The following is a 23876-nucleotide window of genomic DNA, read 5'->3' as shown; positions in this document are numbered from 1 at the left end:
TATTCAGATATTGTAAAATGTGTAATAAATTACAATATTTTATCAGTAATGTTGAAATACTAATACAAAATTAATAGTTAATGGATTTAATAAAGAAACTAAATAAAATTATTAAATTATTCTGTAGCAAATACAAGGATGTATTTAATAAATGTAAGGAAATAAAAATTAAAGAAATTTTACTTAAAATTTATACGAGTATTTTTAGTTAAGAATAAGGTCATTTAACAACTTGGCACTACTTTATGCAGATGTACACCTTGCTGCATATAAAGGCTTATTTAGAGCATGATAGTCACAGTAGACTTGATGAATGGGTGATGATTGGGAGCTATACTAGTTTGGACAGCTGGATGAGATACTTTATGCTGGTATAGTTCATTTGCTGTGCTGTCAATTAGTGCCTTTCTACCATATTGGGGGCTAGAATGCTGACATCAAGAGGTAAGTTTTCATCTTACTTACCACCAAATGGTAGTACACTATTTCTTTCTTTTCTTTTTTTATTATTTCATTTCAATTAATTCTTTATTTGGGAGAGCAGTCACCTTCCCACAACTATCTGCAGGCAGTGGAGAGTGATATAGACATGGGACATTATAAGCTTAGGCACCCACATCTTGCTCTCCTAATTTCTATTTCTAATTCTCTAACTGTTGATTTTCTTTATTTCTTGTATGAGACTGGTAAATGGAGGTTAAGATTGATAAATGATGTATCCCCACCTCTATGTTGGTCCTATTTCTTCAGTCACCTCTAAAACCTTGGGTACATTTTATAATCTCACATTGTAGCTTGTATCCTAGAATCTTTACAGTTGATACAACATTTTTTTTTGTTTCAGCTTGTTTTTGAGTTAAAATAACAAATTATATATAAAAAAATGTAGATGGTCCCCATCCTGCTTGGAATTGAGAGATCTTGTTTCTGTTATCTCTTATGACATGCAGGTGGGAAAGGTACCTATTAAAGTATCACCAAGCACCAGATGACACCTTCTGTCTACTTTCAAGGGCTGAAAAAATGTTAAAAAACACATCTAGAACAAAACTTGTTATAATTATCATTATTATTACTTACAACATTTCAAACAGATGCCCCTTTTCAGGCAGTATAAACTGCATTACACAGTTTATATTGCCTGATGAAGGGCTTCTGCCCAAAACATTTTTGTTATATTTATGTGATTTTAGCATTTTCTTTTTACTTTTCACATCTTGTGGTCTTTTCTACTGTATGTCACTTCCAAAGATTAACATCTTTCCACAAAGCTTTTGCACAAAAAATGGAATTTTGACTAGGACCAACCCAAATGTACATTTGAAATGATTCCTGACTGGTTATATCCACACAGAAAGTCATATGGAAGACAAGATCATATTGTTTGACAATATATTTTTTTATAATCTAATAATTTCTTACTCTCAGACATCAAGACTTTTTAAAAATAAGCATCTTTGGTTATATAGAAATATTTTGATTTCTTATGGCAGACAAGGAGGTCAAAGAACATACAAAAGTCTCAATTGAATACAGATTCCTGATAAATGAAAAAGTGACAATAACTAATTTATTTATATTTAATACTTTGAAGTTAAAATCATTCACTATGCCAGGCATGTTGCAAATGGTTAACAATGGAAGTTGGACACAATATACAAAAATTCACAAGATGCAGATTCCAATGAGAATTTTAACTTGAATATAACTTGAAATTGAAGATACAGTGAAGTAAAAGTAAAACAACAAAAAAGGATGAATATTTTTTTCCTATATTGGCCTACAAGATGCCTATTAAAAAACAAAGGTCATAAGGGCAAAATAACAAATTTCATGTAACTGGAAAGCCCATTATAACCTGCTTAAACTGTAAGTAGGTATGCAACTCTCATGAAAGTTCTTTATAAAAATGAAACTAGTTAATGAAATACTTTTAAATTTGTTGATTTTTTCTACTATTCAAAATAAAACGTTATTTAATGTAGTTACTTGCACTTAAGACTGAATAGTTCACATGCGACATGATTTTCATTCTGAGTATAAAAATACTATTTATCATCTTAGTCTTCATATTTCCTTTGCTTAATCTCTAGAACCTCCTTAATTAAAATAAAATGTTTATATTTTATTTTCCATTTTCTCTATTATATCATTAACTTGAAATATTGCCATCAATGTATGGTGCAATGAAAAAATTAGACTAAGGAAATGGAAATATGTACATACCTTTAAAATATTCCTAGAATATTTTTTTTAATTTTCTGTTTTTCATGTGTGTAATTTCCTATCTTTATTTTTTTACTTACAGTTGTATCCTCTTTTTCATGTTTAGTTAAAATACTTCTCTCTGATGTTTTGTACTATTTATTTATAATAAAAGAAAGCAAGATGCAGAGGAAAAAAAAGAAAAGGAGAACCTAAAACAGAAAACTCATGAATGAATTATACTTGAAGGTAGTTCAGTGTGGTAGAAGAAATTATAACAGACAACAGGTCTAAAGATAGACTATACAAAGCTGCAAGATTCCATCAACAATACGTTTCTCAATCAAAGTGAATGTATTTGGCAGATGGATAAGTACACATGTAAACTCTGATGTATCACAAAGAAAAAGAAAACATCTGAAGATTTCCTGAAAGAATGTTAATAAGTGATCTGATATATGAGAGGCTGAGAATGTGCAACTTTAGACCTGGACTCCTGACCAATTCATCTTGGAGAAGTGAACTGAAAGGTCAATTCAATGTGAGGGAACCAGTGGATGAGAATTCTCTAACCATCAATATAACAAAGACAAGTAATGACAAGTGTGTTTAGAGGACCATTTAAGAGTTGCATTACATGTACAAAGACATAGTGCCAAAGATTGAAAGTGAGAGTGCCATAAATTGATAAACCACTCCACAAGATGAAAATGAAGATGTAAATAAAAAGATGGATGAATTAGGAAAGACAAATAAACATCTCTGAAATTTTCAACTCATGTCCAAACCAACCTCAATGAAGAAACGTTCATGAGTTCCACCTAGAAAGTAGGAATACCTAGATAGCAAATCAGATGGGAAAAAACCTAAGGCCAGTTTCCAATACCCTTTTGACAGAATAAAGAGATAAGAGTAAAAACCCTGAAGAAACATGAAATACAATATCATATCCTTGTAATAGAAAAGATTCAAAATACTCAAATCTAAAATAAAATTGAAAACTGAAAGATAAATAGAAAACTAAATTAAACAATTTGACAAATCCAAGGAACACAAAGAGAAGAGCCCATACATCAAAATAATTTTGAGATGATCATCAATAGTTCAAACAGATGAGTAATTGAGAATAGTCAGTGAGTAAACAGAAAAACTCATCATGTTTACATCAACATTAGTTAAAATGAAAGCATGAGTAAATGTAGTGAGCACTGAGTAATGTTACACACAAATCTCTTGGACAATAATATATTTACCAGAAGTAAAATTAAATGTTAAAATCTTAAATAACTCATGCAGGAAAGCTTCCTCTATACAGAAGACAAGTTGAAATGAAACTTCGGTGACAGTCGGCAGATTAAAAGATAAAACTTTGCAGAACAGCCTGATTGGTTAAAGTATCAAATGAATCTAAGAACTACATGGTAATAGAAGCAATAACAGTGAGATCCTTAAGTAATAAAGATGTGAAAGTAGGTAAATAATTCTGATAAAAAATAATCAGGAAAACAAACATAATTAATATTGGTGTGGAAAAGGAACCCTAAAAAAAGGGCATATCATAGCATACTTCAAGTCAGTCTGTACTACATATTTTTCAGTCCTTTCAATGTAAAGTTCATAAAATTTATTTTTTATCTCTATAGCTTCCAGGGTTAGAAGCATTACTTTAGCAATTTTCTGATTTTAACTTTCACCATAAGCTAGTTGGGTAAAGTAATAATATGCTCTTTAATTAACCTGCCCAGTTATCACTGTCAGGAAACTCAGCAGTAGCTGCAGATGGACTCATTCATGACTTTCACTGCCTGTTGGCCAACTGATATGAGCACCAGTCATCATTTTTTTATGCCAAGCACCTGAAAGTTTATCACCAGACTTAAAAGTGTTAGGACCTGAAAGGGGCTTCTCCAGATTTTACATATTTTCTAAATATTTTAATGTAGATTAACTGCTAACTTGTTAATTTAACATATAGCAAGAACTCCTAAAACTCTTTCAGTAGAACTGTGTGTATAACTTTGGGTGTATATCATATATTGTCTTGTTTGAGGATAATTTTTAAAATCTTCCTGAAAGTGCTAGTTGTACTTTAGCTTAGGCACAATTAACTTCACTTAATTTAAGGTGAGCACCACAGAGGTCTCATCAGTAAATCAAGTTTACTTTGTTATATGCATCTGAAATCCTTCTGCTGCCAATGTACAGTATTATGCCTTTATATTTTAATATATAATAATAATTAATAAGTGCCACCAAAAATAAACGTGTATAGTTCAAATAATGACATAATATTTATTTTACCTTTTTAAAGTGTATTTGATTTTTTCAGTAAAATTATGAATTGGGATATAATGAAAAACCACTATATAACAGTTATTTACTATGCTGTTATGCATGCTCAAAGAGTCAGCTTAAAGATGAAAAAATTAGGTCACTTTATTACAGAAAATGATGGTAAAAATGTTTAAAACACTAAAACTAATTTAAATGGGTTACATTTATTTCTCTCTAATTAATTTATAAAATATATGTATGATGTACATATAAAAATATATATAACATATATTGAAAAACAGGATATAAATGTGCAAGGAAACAATACTTATTACATTTCCATGGCTTTAAAAATAACAGAAAGTTATTATAAAATAATAAAAAGTCAAACTCAGCCTTGAAACTTGCTACTACAACATGATTTTTCTTTCTTGTGTACTTACAACAGGAAGGAAGCTCTACAGTAAATAGATTGTGAAAAAAAAATTGAAGATTTGATATATATATATATATATATATATATATATATGTATATACATGATAAATACACTTAGAAATAAGAAATTTAACAACAACAAAAAAGAAGATAACAGCAGCATTGAGTTTTCGTGATGATGAGAAACCCACTTGAAGTAAAAATGTATTTCAAGACGGCTGGTATGGGTATTGAAACTTGTATTAAAATAGAGAACAATGTTTAAACCTTCTTAGGTAGAAAGGTTGTTCTCTACTTTATTTTAATAAAAGTTTTAATACTCATACCAGACATCTTGAGATAGAGAATTGAGTTTTACAGCTTTTTATATCAAAGTTCAATTTTAAAAATTTATTTTAAAATTATTATATGAAAAAAGTTCCATTATTGCATTGACAACTTTGTTATTTTTTCTATGTGGGCAACAAATTTACTTATGTCCACTATCAGAATACAAGTTCCAACAGGTAGCTAAAATTTGACTATCAGGGCAGAAGTTTCAATTTTTAAAAAAATTACTCCACCTAAAACAAATGGTGATAAAATATACATTAAAAAAATTCAAACCCTCACCATATTAGTTATTTCATCTTTGGAGGATAACTGAAATGCATCAGAAATGATTTTTCAAAATTTAATGTTACACATTTTCTACAACCAATACCTGTAATGGAGAGGCTGGAAAGGGTTAATATTCATAGTAGAGTTGGCTTTTATACTGTCAGAATAGCATTTTCTTTGTTTATTATTCAGTAAATGTACTTTGATTGTTGATTTAACCTAAGGTCAGGAACTTTAATTTCACTACTTGAGTGTCTAATTTTATTTACATAGACTTGGGGTTGTTTTTATTTTGTTTAATGGTTCTGTTTCATGGTTTACTTTACATGATTCTGTTAGGAGCCTTTTTTGTTAGCTCTTGCTGGTCCTGCACTTTCCACTTAAAGTGTACACACATCTCACCACTGGCCTGTTCTCTGGTAGTGTATTGAATGGTATTATGTTCTGTATGTATTGTTTGCCTTAGATGTAAATAAACATTTACATTTTTGTGAAATCAGTGTCAGTCTAATTTTATGTGGCTCAACTGTTGATAAACACATCCACATACAAAATCAACAAACATTTTGCTTATATGGGTCTAAATTTCTCTGCTCTGCTGTAAATTGTCAAGATACCTCACAAGCATGACAGAAACTGATGATGGGCAGCAGTAAAAAATTATAAGTAACCCCCCTCTCCTCTAACAGCCAAACAAAGGATCAAGAACATGAAAAGGAAGAGAGGGATGTATAAACATCTTACATGACACAAGCAACTTCAGGTGCAATGGAATTACCTTCAGTATTGAAAATACACTTGAGATAAAAGTAATGAGACAAGTGGAAGTGTCACCACAATTAGGACTAACACTGTATCAGACAAATCTAGTTCTACAGACTCCGAATGAAATTGGAAATGAGCAAAGGAAAGATCCTGACGAAAGACAAAGTAAGATGTCAAGTGTTACACAAATTAGCTGTCCACATGAATGTAATTTCTACCAGGAATACCAGTACAAACTGCACAAATACACTGAACAATTAGGGTTGACAAAGAGCTATAAGTTTACCTTCCATGCTACAGATAAATTACATAAGTAAGTCTGTAACTAAGTTATTAAAATTCTGATAGTGTCTGAAATAATTACCTCAAAAAACAATACAACTATCATCTTGAAAATTTAGATTATGGCAGGAAGGCAGAGATTATGTAAAACACTTGCACAAGAGTTGATGTGGAGGGTGAAATATTATGATTAAGTGACACATGCTCTGCAATGTACAAAGGAAATAAAAAAATTTGATTCACAGTTTCTCTTGATAGTTTGAGTTTAAAATCAAGACAAGGCTTCCAGTATTTCTGTTGTAAGTCGACTTGATTTGAAATGAGTCAGCATTTAAAAAAAAAGTGTAAACAGTAATAATAACATAACATATTTCTACACACCTAATATATGACCATGAGTTAACAAAGTAACTATATTCAATCAATATTTAGTATCGAACATTATCTTTAACCCTATCATAACAGACTCAGTATAGAAGTTTGTATACACATTTGCACACATTACATATTTATACTATAACTTCTGATGCAGTGTACATATCTTCACAAAGTTTGGTATAATTTTAGAAAATACTGCAAAATTTTTATACACAAAAAATCAGATTTTTAATGAAGTATTTTTAATAAAGGTGAGTTCATGAAAATAAGAGTCTGTTTCATTACTAGTCTAAGTATGAAGCAATTTTCAGGTTATGATTAATATAATATTCTTCTTTCCAAAATCTCAAATATTTTTGTGATCTCTAAAAACCTCCTAAATACATTTCAAATGCTTGTTTTCAGCAAGACTTTATATCTTGTCTGTTACTTTTTATTGTTTGTTTTTTTGTTTTTTTTTTTTAATTTTGCACAAAGCTACTCGAGGGCTATTGGTGCTAGCCATCCCTAATTTAGCAGTGTAAGACTAGAGAGAAGGCAGCTAGTCATCACCACCCACCGCCAACTCTTGGGCTACTCTTTTACCAATGAATAGCAGGATTGACCATCACATTATAACACCCCCACGGCTGAAAGAGTGAGCATGTTTGGTGCGACGGGGATGCAAACCCGCGACCCACAGATTACATGTCGCACGTTTTAACACGTTTGGCCATGCCGGGCCCGTTACTTTTTATACTCTAACTACACAGAGCCTGTCAATTTGACCAACCTCATAACAACCATAAAAAAAATTACAAATATAAATTATGCTTTTTGTCATTTTAGAATGACTACATATTATAACACAAAAATACAAATGTTCATTCTAAACAGTGTAAGTCTCATTAGGTTATATATTTATTATTTTATTTTATTGACTTTTCAGTTATGTCTGGCTAACATTACATACCTTGCATTGACACAGTTCATTTGAACTTATGTTACACATACAATAATATAAAACTGACATTTAGCTTTCCATGTTTTAGCAGACTAGTATTTGTAATATAAAGTCACATTTCAATTATTACACATTATATATGTAGATTATTACTATTTAGAAATAAGTTATTAAACTTATTTCATTTAAAATACAGAACAATAAATAAAGAAGTAAATCAAACAGTTATCTCTTTCAGTTATGAATTTGTACTTGGCTTCCAATGGACATAGGTTGCCGAGCCTTAAGAAATTTTGCACATGGAAGATATAAAACGAGGTTGTTTTTTTTTAAAGATTTATGTACATAGCTGTATAACAAAAAATCATAAATTACTACATACAATACTACAGAATTCCACTATAATTTATCAAGCTTAGTAACTAAGATATATTTATGTGTAAAAAAAAAACCCAGAAATTTCAAGCAGACAACCTGCTTCCTTGAAACTTTGGTAAAAAGAATGAAACAATGTCTGACACACTTAAAAGGCTGAGAAAACCACTAGGGGGACATACTAAGCAGTTGGTTGGTATCATATTTATTCAGCACATAAACCACATCTCAGCAAAAAGAAAAGATACAAGGTTCTTATTTTATATTGCTTGTTAATATTGGTAATTTGAGTTCCTATTTCATCTGAAACTACAGATTTGACATCAAAAGCATCTAATTTTAAACACTGCTTTAACATACCATGTGACCCAATAAAATCTATATTTAGGTTGTTCATTTAATATTTACTTTTAAATTAAGAAATTAACTCATATATAAAGTTTGAATTACAATCTACAATTTGGTACCAAATTTATTGATATAAATTCATAAAATAATAGTTCAATAAAATTTTGAATGCAAGTTAACAAACGTGATGACATGGCCTGTCATTGACACATCACCTCTCACAATAAGGTTAAATATAATTTACATATTAAGAACTAACCATCAACAGGACCAGAAGAGGACTAAATAAAAAAATACAAGAGGGAGGGACAGTTATACATTATATTATATCATTTAAGAACCACTGCTTGAAAAAAATGCAATGTCTGAAATAATACAAACATACTGAATATTTTAGTTTTTCCATTATATTTTTGAGGGATCTTATTGCAATTATAGCTGTTTTGACAAGAATTATTATAATACTGATGATTTCTAAAACTTAAGTTACATAACATATTTGAGAAAAGTTAAACTTCTCATAATACCATACCTTGCACAGCTAACAAAAGTTCTTCGTGAGTCCATCGAGCATTCATTCGATTACCAACCTAAAATGTGAAAAGGTTCTGATGAATGATCCTTTATATACTACATAATCATGTAATATCAACTTATGCTAACAAATTAAAACAAATATTTATGCTTGTTTTTTTATGTGAAAGTTTTTCAGTATAATATATTTATTCAAGTCTCAGTAGTAAACCAACTAATATCACATTAAACTTTTTATTGACTCATTCCAAACAAGCACATCATGAGGTTTTACTAAGTTGTATTCAAAATTTAATGAATTTATTACCATAGTATACAAATAAACTTGGCACTAAAACATAGTCATAATCCAAGTTTTAAGTTCTAATTTTATAAGAAAATATTAAAAAACAAATACTCAATTTTCCCTAGCATAACAATTGTCACATTTGCTTTTTAGGTTTCCCCTCTTCTCTAATTTATTTACTTCCTGTTGAAGAAATATGAAATTCAACTTAATAGTCATTATGCTATTTTCAATGTTCATGCAAAGCATAGTTTTATTAGTGTACTAAACCCTCTTGCCACTTCCTGTCACATCCTTTATCCAAAAATTGACAATAGTTATCTCTGACATTTACTACCATATTAGTTATAATTAATAGAAAGCCAAAGTTTTAATCCATCAATAAAATATTGTATTCCATTGTTTTCTGTACAGAGACTTGTATATCTTACTTCCAGATCAAACTTTATTTCAACAGGAAATACATAGAACTTAGCTGAATTTTTAACAGCTCTTGCCACATACTAAAAACCAGAAGAATTTTGAAAGTTACAAGACATTATCTGCTTTTTGCAGATACTATTCTATGTTTTTGGTGCATTATTCAACTAAATAAAACATTATTCAGTGTAGTAATACCATCACTATAAGAAAATGTAGGGTTAACTTTCACTGACTGTTGATAACAACAACAAAAAAAGAAGACTGGTAAGAACTAATTTCTTGTTTTTCATGTGTATTCTTTACCTTTTGCAGTAAAAGTAATTAAAAGAAGTAATAATAACAATAAAACTTATGATGGTAAGCAACTTGCAAGTAGCCAGTATATTACATAATTTGACAGAGTAATATCATCCACATGATCACCAACTTGTGTGATGAAAAAAACATTAAGAAGACACAATTCAAAGAGTAATAAAGCAATAACATTTAAGTACAAACAGATGTAAACTGTTACACGTTTTAAACTGTTTAGGATAAACTAATGCTGTTTCACAATACAATCTGAAATCATTCTAGGAAAAAAAAGGTAATTTACTTTTTCTTTTTTTTTAATGGTCAGTCAAATTGACCAAACTTGTACAGTGTTAAGGTAGAGAAAATAACAGAGAATATAGTTTTACAGGAGAAAAAAATATTTACAAGGTTTTATAAATTATACAAAAGAAATTTGACAGTCATCAAATGAAGAACAGTATTTTAAATCTTAACATGAAAATCACTTTGCACTCAAGGTAGTTAACATTTAAGACTCCATATATTTATGGAGAAATTTTCAGTGAGAATACTTCATTATAAATCTGACTTTTCATCTTCAAAAACTCTAACTGTTACTGAAACCTTCCAAAATTTTGTGAAAATGCACAAAATGTATTAGAAGTTAAGAGTATGGAAACTATAATGGTTAACTTTTGGGTCACAGAATCAGATGATTTGGCCAAGCTCATGGTGAGAAGGTTAAACTTCGATACAAAAATATACCTTTAAATTAGATAAGCATCTTGTTCCATAACTTGAAACAGGTATTACAGAAACCAGGCACATATGGTATCACATATGAATGTGGTAAGAAATATATTTGGCAACCTCAATTCTTTGGAAAATCAGATGCAAAAAAACACCAAGGTGAAATGTGAAGAGGACATTTTGAAAAATCAACATTAACATGTCTTCAATTTGAATCTGATAACAGAATATTTTGGTATAAAATTTCCCTATTACACATCAACCCCAAAATAAAACTTAGAAACTACTGAAATTATAAAAACAGTTGATTTAGCCTCAATTTACAATAGTGGTCCTGGTAATATGTACAAACTTTGGCAGAGGTTATTCTCTTAACATTCTTTTATATGCTTGACCAACCCTGAAAACTACATTAATACACTCAACTTGTAAAATTTAAATGCTGTCAGACTGCATTTCTCTATTCAATAAACCTTGTTCTCCCACATGTCCTTGTTTTGCAAATTAAACCTTATTATGCTTGGTTTTGTTTCATATTTGAAGATGACAATTGCTGCAGAAACATGCATGTTTTATACAATAAATATCATTGTATGTTAATTTACTATTGTATTAGAATAATGTGCTTCTCTTCACAAGTATTATAAACATACCCAAACTGTTTAGTATGAAATATGATTCTTAAAAATTGGTTTTCATTGCAAAATTCAGCTGTACAACTTTGAATTTAAATTTGAAATGAAAGCAACATAATGTGAAACCAGTAAGTGCCAGGTTAGCAAAATAAGAGAATCATTAAATGACGTATAAAAAAGATACATCAAAACCTAGATAATTTATATCATAAACAGTATCTCACTAAAAAATGACTAATTTCAGATACCTCATTAGGCTTGAACTCATTTATACCAGCAGAGGTTTTATGCTTTAACTGACTAACAATCTGCTTGTTATTCTGGACCTGCAACAAATGTGTACTTTAACTCACTGATATAAAAACAATTATAAAAAATATTAAAGCTTATACTATTGACATTCACTTTAGATTACCAATATTAATGCAATTATAAAACTATAAATTACTAGCAGTAGCACAATTATATTTTTACATACTAGTGTAATTGTTACAATTCCTTTACTTTTTCAAATACTAGACTTTTTTCATAGCTATACACATCCAAAACTAATTTGACATTTTGAATTTCTTTCAAACCTCATACAAACGTAATTTAAATACAAACAAAAATTGTGATTTATATTATTTTATGAAAACATTTAGTCCTAATTAAAAACTTAAAACTTATGACCTTTAAATTTCTTTCAAACATTATGAAGGTGTAATTTATAGATTAAAACGAAAAACAAGATTGAAGTTTCTACTGACCGTTTAAGATTCATTTTTAAACTTTCATAAATTTGCAATTTTAAACCTAAATGTATACTGAAACCACTTTCTATAATTTTCAATTTATAATGATTGTATAAAAAATAAAAAACTCCTTTCCACAAAAGTGTATTTTCTTTGTAAGTTTTAATATTTGGTTTTCAAAGAGTATTCTTTCTTTCCTAAACATGTCTGTTGTTCATGTATTCAACAATAATATAAAATAAACTGCTGTTCTCATGCTGAAATATCTGTGGTCTTTATTGTCCAAAGTCTCTGTGCTTTAAATTATCTTTCATAACAAAAATACAGACTTACATATCATAGATGTTTAATACTGTTCTAATATAAGAGATGCATTGAGATATAAAATAAACAAACAATCAAGAAATGTACCAGTCAGTGTTTAAAAAAATGTGATATGCAAAATATATTACATAATTCAATCAGACCAATCACCTTTATATACATATATCTATATACATAAAAATAAAGTCAAATACTAGATTCTGTCGAAAACAACATTTCTCCACATATAGAGCCATTCAAGTCCTTATGCTTTAAACACATCATCAGTTTAGTTCAGTTTAACAAACACTTCCACTTACCTGTCTCTTAAGTGAAACAATTTCTAGGTCTAATGATCTCAGAATATTTTCAGCTTGATTGGGAGGTCCTGTTGCTATAGTGACAAGATCTTCATGACTGAGGTACATTCCTCGAGGAGGTTTTCTCTTACTTCTCATGGGGTTATGACGAGCTGACGTAGACTCATGCTTTTTCATTGGTCCACCAGCACTGCGCATCATCCCAGTTCGACTACATATAACACCAATGATTAAATATAACTAGAAATGTTAATTAAATACACAGATTTTATTCAATAGAGGGTGTACTTATGTTTTACAGTTATGTAGCCACAAAGACAGCATATTACACTGATGACTAGTAATAGTGTTGCCCAGTAGAAACACAACTTGTTCTCATAACCTAAGCATGTTTTTTTCCACTACATATCTTATCAAGTTAAATATCTTTAACAATTACAATTTGTTTTAAATAACTAAAAATTTCTTGTATTAGTGAGAATCATCTAAGTAATAATAAATTTACTAATAAACACAGATTAAACAAATTGCTGTCACCACATAACTCTTAGCTTAATGTACTCAGTGACCCTAAATATCGTTACCTTAGGTCTTCTCATATAAGAATATTGCTGTTGTGTTAAAAGAGATATGGCAAAAAATATTACCATGAAAGAAAAAATCATAAAAAAACTATACAAAAAGTTCCAGATTTCCCACTTGTTTCAAAGTTTTACAAACTTTGCTTCAAATCCCTTGTTTTCCACTAAAGAATTTTTCGTAATCAATTTTTCAGAAATCACATATCACTGTTCATCTATTTACTTTAAAATGATGTAGATAAACAATAATATCTTCTATTCAATTATGTTTAAGTATTATTTTTAATAGTTACTAAACAATCAACTTGCTGCAACATCATAAAAGCCTCTCAATACACTGTTCTTGAAAGAAATAATTGGGGAAAAAAAGTCATTTGAGAAACAAAACCTTAAACTTCCTTCTTCACCCATAAAACAGGTATATTAATCTTAACTCCTTCAACTTGCCTTACACAATTTTATGAAGTTTATATTCTTAAAGATTCTCATTTAGATTATCTCTTGTGTCTTATTTCCTAACATTAACATCCTACTTAGTGCACAAACAAATTTTATAAATATTTAGTACAAACAATACCTACAGGATTTTAGAATGTTTCATTACTAAACTTGCAATAAAGAGCTTACACAGAATTATACTATACTTTTAAGATTTTTAGTCAATAAAATAACTATTTTCGTCAACAATAACTCCAAGCGGCACAAATAATCTGTGATGGAGAGGTTGAGTATATTAACAGCTTTCAGTATATTTGCTGATTAATTATGTAAGAAGCTAGAACTTTACAGTAAGTACAATTTGTTTTTAGAATGAGTATAACATTTCAATCACTCAAGAAAGTACCAGTGATTGAAATGTTATTTTTCTACAAACAAATTTTTAAAAGCTGCAACTTATAAAAAATGATTTTAAGTTGAATGTGTATACCACTTAAACACATTTGGAAAGATCTGTATGAAATGCACATTAATTTCAAGTAACTTAACTTATACACATGGCTTTACATTATCATTTTGTATACCAATCTTCTAATGAATTTTGACTGATACAAATGAATGTACAGATATAAACAAGTAACTGAAAGACAAGTAATTAACTAGGTTATAAATAAAAAAAAGTATTAAAATAAAAACTATCATTACCGCCAATACTGATAACAACCATTGCACAAGATTCCTTTAGAAGTTGTAAAGAGTTGGGAGTAACAAGCTCCACAGTTTGAGCAAGATTTAGGAGATTCTTCTTTCTACAATACAAAATATACATGCTTAGTTACTGTCTATATGTACCAATATTTTTAATGCCACTTACATAAAGAACAGCTCCACACAAACACTAATACTATATTATACATTTTTTTTAAACAAAAGAAGCAACAATGAAACTATAATACAAATTGTGCAAGAAAATCTAAACCAAATTTCAAGAGAACATAACTACACAAAATCATTACATGTCTACCAAAAAAATATTTCATGAAAGGCTGGTAAGATACAAGTATAAGAGTAGTATTTTAACAAAAAGCATTATGTTATCACTAAAAAAATCCTTAGATCCATACAGTACCTGACCAAAGCATTAGGACAAAAACAAAAATTAGATTTGAGGCTATTTCAAAGAACAATGGCAGGTGAAACATCAACATTTTATTAAATTTCATATTTAGTACAACAAAGATGGAGTGGAAGTGTTTGAGTTCAGTAAACAATTAATATATTTTATGTCCACCTTTTGTTTTAATAACTGCAGACAGTTTTTCAGGCATTATTGCAACATATTTATAAAAGTGTCCTTTGGGATTTTACTCCAAATTTCTCTAATACACTCCCATAAATTGCCTTTGAAAGTAACTTTTGATTTGTCAAGTTTTTGATCAATAAAATCCCAGATCTGCTCAACTGGGTTGAGAATGGAAGTCTGTTTGGGCCATTGCACCATTTGAATGGTAGCTTCTTTCTTAACTAAGTAAGTTCTGCACAGGTTGGATGAGTGTTTGGGTTCATTACTTTCTTGGTAGTAGAATAATTTACCAATAATAAGCAAAATACTGGGTATACCATGACAGATCGCTACCTGATGGTACTTGCAAATATCTCCTGTCACCTCAGCAGAAAATCACCCCCAAACCATCATAATATCCCTCTCCCATGTTTCATGGTAGGTGCTATGTATTGAGTATCTTTCACCTAGCTTCCACCAGATATACAAATTACACTTTCAACCATACATTTCAAACATGGACTCATCTGTTCAAAACACCCTTTTCCAACCATCAACAGTTCAGTTTCGTACTTTTTAGCAAATTTCAGACTCTTGACAATATATGGAGATCAAAGTAAAGGTTTTTTTTTAACTCCCCACAGCCAAATATTTCATTCTTGTTGAACCTTCCTGATACTGTAGTCTGGACACTTTTCTATGATTTGGTATATGGTTATTTATGTCATGCTTGAGATCATTTGTAGTCTTCCTTCTGTTCTGAAGACAAAAATACTTAACATCAGTATCATTGAGATTCAGTGTTCTGCCTCTTCCCTTCCTATTTTCAAATTGATGTCTTGATATTAAGGTGGTCTAAAATGTACTTGACAGTATTTGAGGAGCATTTCAAGTCAGATGTAATATGTTGGAGAGTCCAACAAGCATCAAGTAAAGCTTTTATACAAACTATGCTTTATTGGGCTGTTGCACGAAAACAAAATGTAATATATACTATTAAACACTGTTTTTGTCAAGGTTTATTTGTGGATTGATATTGATTTCTTCTAGCATATACCAGTGTACCATGCCAGTTATTTCAGATCACAAATCTGACAAGTATGTTTGTTTAAGCAGAGCCCTCATGACATGCCCTTGGTACAAGTATATGGAAAATGACTGATAAGTATTCTTCTAGCTTGTTCATTTGTCAGCAGGGATCAGTGAAACATTTTTGTAGTGTTGAAATTTGCATCCTGTAATGGCATGGAATAATTAGCCCCATAAAAAAAAATCTTGTATCAAACATATTTTTATGCAAGATGTATAAATATATATATTTTGTACAGATTTCTTCTGTAAGATATTAATGGTTACAAATAAATATGTGATATACCCTTATAGTTGATACTGTTTTATGAAAACACAGTCAACAACTTCCAAGTAAATTCTGTTTCTGAAGAGTTTAAAAATGAGAGTTATTCACTAGAAACAAAAAATGACGAAGGTCACGATAAAGTATATTTAGTTTTATAAGAAATGCTATGAAACATAACAATTACCATGAGGAGTTTTATTTCACCTTACTCAATACTTTTCCAATGGTTCAAAGCAGGCATTCTATTATAGTTATAATATACTAATAATAATCATAGTAAAGCAAATATTTACCCCTTCCCCATTTTCTGTTTCTATATCACTGTCATTTTCAGAAGCTGGTTCTGATCCTGCATCACTATTTTATACAAAACAGAAAATTCTTCCACATTACAAAACTGAACTAATTAAAATTTCAATACTTGTGATCATATGTAAAAGAAAAGTAACATTCAACTTCCTAAGCTGAACTAAATGTGCTTCCAAATATAATACAATACATTTCAAATTACAAAACTGAGCTCAATATAAATAATAACTGTGAATGCAAGTACAGGAATAATCACTTGTAGGTTACACAGTTAAATAAAATAAAACATTTTAACATCATTGGGTATAGAAAAAATGAATAAAACATCACTAATTGTATAAAAACATGGTAAAATATATTTATTGAACTTCTTAAATGACTGCTAAGTCACACAAAAAATTAAAATATCTTAACCACCTATTTTCATTTTGATGAACTGACATTTTTCGTGCCTGTCGATCCATCAAACTAGTTCTGGTCCTTGTCTTCTTCCATGAATAATAGTATTTCACTAAGCTTGATATGGATTTGTCTGGCAACTAACAAAGAAACAACATATAAATATGTTATGATAATTACATTTCTTAAAAGCAAAATCAGAAAAAACAAGTTAAAAATGATTAAAAAATACACTGTAATGAACAGTAGCATCTTAAAATGAACAAATAACATGTAATAAGTCCCCTTCATTAGCAGTGTTCTGAAGAAACTTTTCAAATATTATTTTAAATGAATGAAAAATGAAAAGACACTATATAAAGTCAAAATAAATCTGATGATGGGAGTGCATAAAGTTAACTTACTTTTCAACTGCTACAAAAACAGAAGAAGCATCTTATTTAAATAGAGAATACGAAAGATTACTTTAATGCTTTATAATTTGATCATTATTAATGCAGCTGCTTTTATTATTACTTGCCACAAATTACAAAGTTATCTAGCTGCATAAAAAGAAGCTATATCAAAAGAATGAAAATCAGTGCTTAAATGGATTGTTAAGGAAAAATATAAAACAAAAATACAATCCTGTATCTTGTGCTGATAACTACAATTATAAGTCTATCATCCTGCACTGTGTTTAATACAAAAGATGCATATATCAAGTCACTTTTATCCACTGACCAATTTTAAGCAGCTGTTTTGGCTAAAATAATTATGCTAGCTATAATGACAAGGTGTACTCAGATGAGTTTTTTCTCCATACCCCATTAACTTTTTTTTTTAAATATAGATAACTTTTGTGAAAGTAAATACCTTGTAACTATAAAAAAACTATTTTATGAGTTGTAGCTATTGAAAAGTGGTGCTTAGTAGCTTAGCCTGAGACAAGACTGAAAATAGTTAAGATTATCTTTCAAGAATCAATTTTTAATACAGTTTTCCTGAAATTTACTTCAGCAAAACATTATCCCTTTAAAAATAAGTTTCCCATTAAATAATCTGTATACACAATTATTTCCTTACTAGTTACCTCCATCACTGAAAGTGACAGAATTAATGTTTTCATCTCCATGCATTCATCAGCAAAATTTCTCAAAAATGGCTGAATGGATTTGGACAAAAGTCAGTACACATTTGAACTATGACTCAAATTAGAAGCAATTAGTTTGTGGAAAGTTAACATCATGAAAACCAAAAACTGACTGATTCTGCATATTATTTTTGCTCTATAACTCACTCAAAAATGAATGGATTTTGATACAACTTGATGTCCTGCCAAAAATGGTCTGTATCCATTGATAACAATAAACACGTTGTGTATTTTAAGAGATGAATATGACTCCAACACTAAATGACTAAGGTATGCACTCTATTGAGTACCCCTCTAGTTGTTAAAGTTTTCAGTGCTGACAGAAGGATAGAAACCATACTTAAACAAAATATTTTTTTGTATCTTTATTATTTTACCAACATTTTGATTTACACCATTTTCAAGAGTCTTTGAAGTTGTTAATCATTTTTCTTGAATATGTTAATGTAAAAAAACAATTTCTATCTACAGAAGAAAATGTTACTGTGCAAATATATTCATCCAATTCAACTGACAAACTTAATCATGAGCTTGTTTTCTATCAGATACTTTAAAACATACTACACATAAAACCTTTATGAAGTCAGACTTTCTACATATTTTTAGTTGTGTTCATTTTTCTGCTAACAGGAGTAAAGTTCCAAGAAATTCCAATTTTTCACCAAAATAAACACACTGATAATTGTTTCTTTACTTTTCTTACCATCTGACGAATTTTGTGGAAGCTTTTCCCATGAAACTGGAATGCTTGTTCAAAAAGAACTTTATCTTCAACTGTCCATTCATCAGGGAATGGTGTAAAATTGGGAAGGTCAGCTAAAGCTTTCTCCAAGTCATATTTATGCCAGAAAAGCATTCCAAGAGCCTAGGACAAAAATTATGTCTCAATAAAATGAAAAAAATCAAATGTTTAACATGTAACAGCTCAAAAGTCTAGAGTGTAATTCCACTTAGTTCAACTTACAGTATGTTTGTTTGGTACAAGCATGAGTATCCTTTATAAACAATTGCTTATGGGCATAATGAGTAATGTAATTAAATAAAAAGTTACAAAACTGGATGCTGTGCATAAGAATTTCTGTAAGCAATAACAATATTGAAGCAGCGTGGAGAAATCCTCAAATGTTGAAGTATTTGATTCCCTGTATTCCATAATTAAATCACACATTGAAATAAATACAAAATTATTATAAAGCAGTATTTCATAATATCAAACTATTTTATTGGTAATTATTGTAAATGTTCATAGCAATAAAATACACACACACATAAAATCACAGAGAAAATTAAATAGAATAAATACATTATCTACCAAACAGTACAGCTAAAATCTGCTTCATAATAGTGAGCTTAGCTGTGATCTAGACCTCCATCCTTTAAGTGAATTTTCCACTACCAGAACTTCAAAGTTGGCTATTTGCATAAACATCATAACTTAGAAAAAGGTTTATACACTGAATAATCAAAGGGGGAGAAGGGTTATTCTTACCAAAGTACTTAGAAATAGCAAAAATTTGAGGCTATTTTTGATAAGAAACCATTATTAAAAATTTGGAAATATCAAAAAATAATAAAGTGACTGTTCACTAAAAGAAAATTATGAAGGTGTACAGATATATCCATATATTAAAACTGCTGAAAGTCCCACTCTTCCCTACACTTTCAACAGCATAACATCTGGAAAACAGCTTATCACTGCACTACAATGTGCATCTCATTCAATCAAGTTTGCCAGGTAGATCAGAGTGTATTAGTCATAGCCTTTCACAGTTGCATTAAAAATTTAATGAAGCAACTTTATTATCAATGTTCAAAAATACATTTGGTATAGCTAATGAATGAAATTTTTATACTATAACTGTGAAATTTATAAGGAAGTGTAAAAAGTCTCAATCTCCCCTTTTATGAAATTTGTAACACTAACTCTGTTAGTCTTTCCTCTTCTATATAGTGTATTTACTACCTCTCCGAGAAGTACAGAATTTAAGGTTAATTTAGATATTATAATCAATTATTATACATGCAAAGTATAACTTTTTATAGCCTTCAACCTTATTTGGTTACAAAGTCAAAAACTACAAAATCAGACCCTAATTGTCATACTCACTGGTCACGTCCCCTCTTTCACAAATTTCTGGTAGTTCTCTCAGATATTTAACACTATATCAGTTATAACTAATAGAAAGCAAAGTTTTAATTCATCAAATGACATATTATATTACATTGTTTCCCATATTGAAAATTATCTATTTGGCTTCCAGTTTACACTTTATTCTCAAGGGAAATGCAAGGAACTTAGTCAAATTTCTAATGAAATTTACCACACAGTCAGAAAGAAAGAAAAATTATGGTAATTATAGAATATAGAACACTGTTTACTTTTTACATATTAGCTCTTAGTTGCAGTATGTAATTGAATAAAAAGTTATTTTGTGGTAGGAGTAAGGAAACAGTAGCAGCAGCAAAAGAGACAAAAACCCAGACAAGTACTATACTTCTTGTTTTATTGCACATTCTTTGTTTATCATTGTAGAAGTAACTGAAATGTTACAATTACAAACTTATTAGGTTAGATTAGGTAAAATAGAGAAAAATAATAAATTTGCATGAGCAATACATAGTTCAATAGGGCAATGTGAACATGTTCACTGAGTAATTTTCTTGTGTGACAGTATGATTAGTTAGACATGGTTCAAAGAGCAATAACACAATAAAATTTCAGTATAATAAAATGTGTACTATTACAAAGTTTAAGATGTTTAGAATGATAAACTATAGTTTCTTTTACAATTTGCACTCATTCCAGATAAGAAAAATGGCAAATTAGAATTATTTTCTAACCCTTTTATGGTGGTTATGAGACCAGTAAAGTTGATTGACCTTGTGCAGAATTTTAGTTTAGAAAATCACAAATGTGTTTTATTTGATATTTATTTAAATTTCTGGGATTATGAAATTTGAAAATTTTCAGACAAAGAAAAATATTTTAACTCTTAATATCACAACTACTTTACATTTACAGCAATCAACACTCTGACTCTATATAATTAATTATACACAAAATAGATAATTAAACATTTTGAAAAACTCATAATGCTTACTAAAAGCTTGGAAAATATTGTTAAGATACACAAAATGTATTAGAAGTTACTGCACAGAAACTACATAGGTCAATTTGAGGTATCAAATTCAAGTGAGTTGTCTGAACCCTTATGAGAATGTTAAAGGATTATAAAGAAATCTAATCAGCCAGCTTAGTAATGTTTCAATTTCATCACTATTTATATAGCTGTGTAAGCTGCTGTTATATATGTAGGTTTATATTTGCACATGATTGTCATACATGTGAAAGTAACAAACCAGAGAAATAATTTTACCCTATATGCAAACATTAAATTTACAGTTACAAGCAGCAAATTACAGTATAATAATTCAAAACGTATGTTTTATCAGAAAGAATTTCAATGCTAACAAGGCAGAAGTTCATAATTTATGTTCTCTCAAAAGTTGGCGTAAGCACCAAACTAAATACAGGTATTGCAAAAAATAAAAGACAAAAACAAGACTCTAAATATGAAAGTCAGTTTTGTGAAACTGGCTTAAATTACTTACTTTCTTCTCTGAGAAAAGGTATAGCTTTAATCTTATCACAACAGGTTTGTGTATTTAATACAACCTTGTAAACAAAATATAACTAGTATGGTATATATACTCTGACTCTGAAAGTACTTAACTTCATGAAATTGGGCAATACATTAAAACCTTTCATAAACAAAAAATCAGAATTTTCTATACAGTAATCTCACTAAATATTTCTCCATGAACAGATGGAATATAAGTGTCGTCTGCTTTAGGCGCAAAGCAATTTTTGTGTAAAGTTTAGAAATACTTTTCATCTGAAAATTGTCATGTTTCATTTATGTAATCTCTAAAACCTCCAAAATAAATTTCCATTTTTTTCTGAGTAAAACTTTATATATTCTACCTCTATATTCTAAGAGATAATTTGATATTTCTCATTACTACCTCTGAATAATAAATAAATTTAAATTTCCTTTTTCTTTTTAGAATGACTTCAAATTGTACCATGAAACTAGAATTGTTTATTCTAAATAGCTTAAAACTCAAACAGTATTGATTCATTTCTAATTAAATTTTACTGTTTTACTGCCCTTTGAAACATGTCTAGCTGATAATACTTCCACACAAGTTGTAGATCACTACTAAACATGTAGCTCATGTCACCCTACAGAATTATTGTGAGAACAGCTACTTGCAAGTGTACCTGATGAATACTTTGTAATATTGTCACTATTTTCCTTTTTTTAGCCATGCTAGCCTAAAAAGGTTTATAATTGCTACATTTTAGTTGCCTTTTTAATTACAGTAAAAAATATACTTGAGTAACAAACAAGAATGCATTACTTACCTGGGCTTTTTTTATTTGCTTTTGACTGTTGATGAAACTCTACTTTTTAATACTAATGTTACTACTGCACTAAATTTTTGTATTTAATTAAATAAACTATAAAAAAACACAAAATAATAACATGCACAAAGCAACCGACGTCCCACCACTATCACAAATATTTTTTTGCTTTTTAACTACTCAACAAGACCTGTTACAAATTCATTAATGTGTTTTCCATGGGAATAAAATTTGAATGGGAAGTAAAAACATTGTAAGATAATATACAATTTGATATATTAAAACATTTGACTTCTATTGGTTACAACTAATACAGAATTAAATACTAGAGAGAACTATTGGTACTTTTGGGAAAGAAGGGATGTGACAGGTGGACTTGGCAAGTGGAGTCTGGTTTTCTATTTTATGCTTTGTAACCAGTTAAGATTGAATACTATAAAAAGTATGCTTTGCCTAAGATATAACATTATAATGAATAACTTAAATTAAATTTCATATTTCTTTGAGGGGTAGAAAATAAATTAATGAAGAGGGGAAGCTGGAGGGCAAACATCACAATTCTTACACTAAGGGAACTAAGGATCTTTAAAAATATATTGCTTTATAAAATTAAGAACTTGAACTTGTGTTAAAATTTAGATCATTAGTTGTTTTTATGCCAAGCTTATATATCACAATAAGAAAGTAGTTTAATTAAATTTTGAATATAACTGAATGAAAAACCTTGACATCCACATGAAATGATGCCCATTCTGAAAGAATTAGTGTGTAATGAACTATGATGACACAGTATGAAGAAATTAACTATGTCCAAATATTATCTTCTATGTGGACATGTTAAAGGAGTAAAAACTAGAATCACACCTTAATATGGATGTGTACATGGTGAGGAATAAATAACCAAGACTATGCATTATCTTCCATCTGCACATGTGAAGAAGAAAACAAGAACTAAGCATTAACTTCTAGGCATACATTTTACATTAGAAACTATAATTAAACATGAACTGTTGTGTGTAAACAAGGTATAATCAGCATTATCTTCTATGTGTACATAGTAAGAAGTAATAAACTATATCAAAATA

The 23876-nt window shown here is 29.3% G+C and overlaps 1 protein-coding gene across 7 annotated transcripts in view; it reads right to left on the bottom strand.

The window, feature by feature from the left end:
- LOC143222977 (REST corepressor 1-like) overlaps positions 1–23876 on the bottom strand; it is a 50216-nt gene that overhangs the window by 10915 nt on the left and 15425 nt on the right. For 5 of the 7 annotated variants that reach the window (XM_076450276.1, XM_076450274.1, XM_076450278.1 and 2 more), the window contains 7 exons: positions 19066–19227; positions 17249–17370; positions 16816–16879; positions 14589–14692; positions 12865–13075; positions 11756–11833; positions 9139–9196 (listed from right to left, as the gene is read on the bottom strand). In XM_076450276.1, coding sequence (XP_076306391.1) covers positions 9139–9196; positions 11756–11833; positions 12865–13075; positions 14589–14692; positions 16816–16879; positions 17249–17370; positions 19066–19227 — 799 coding nt within the window. The remainder of the gene's footprint in view (positions 1–9138; positions 9197–11755; positions 11834–12864; positions 13076–14588; positions 14693–16815; positions 16880–17248; positions 17371–19065; positions 19228–23876) is intronic. The other 2 variants (XM_076450277.1, XM_076450275.1) reach the window with 1 other exon arrangement.

The sequence above is a fragment of the Tachypleus tridentatus genome, chromosome 8 (genome assembly GCF_004210375.1).
Source record: "Tachypleus tridentatus isolate NWPU-2018 chromosome 8, ASM421037v1, whole genome shotgun sequence".
Taxonomy (NCBI): Eukaryota; Metazoa; Arthropoda; class Merostomata; order Xiphosura; family Limulidae; genus Tachypleus; species Tachypleus tridentatus.
This window is presented reverse-complemented; position numbering and strand designations above follow the sequence as displayed.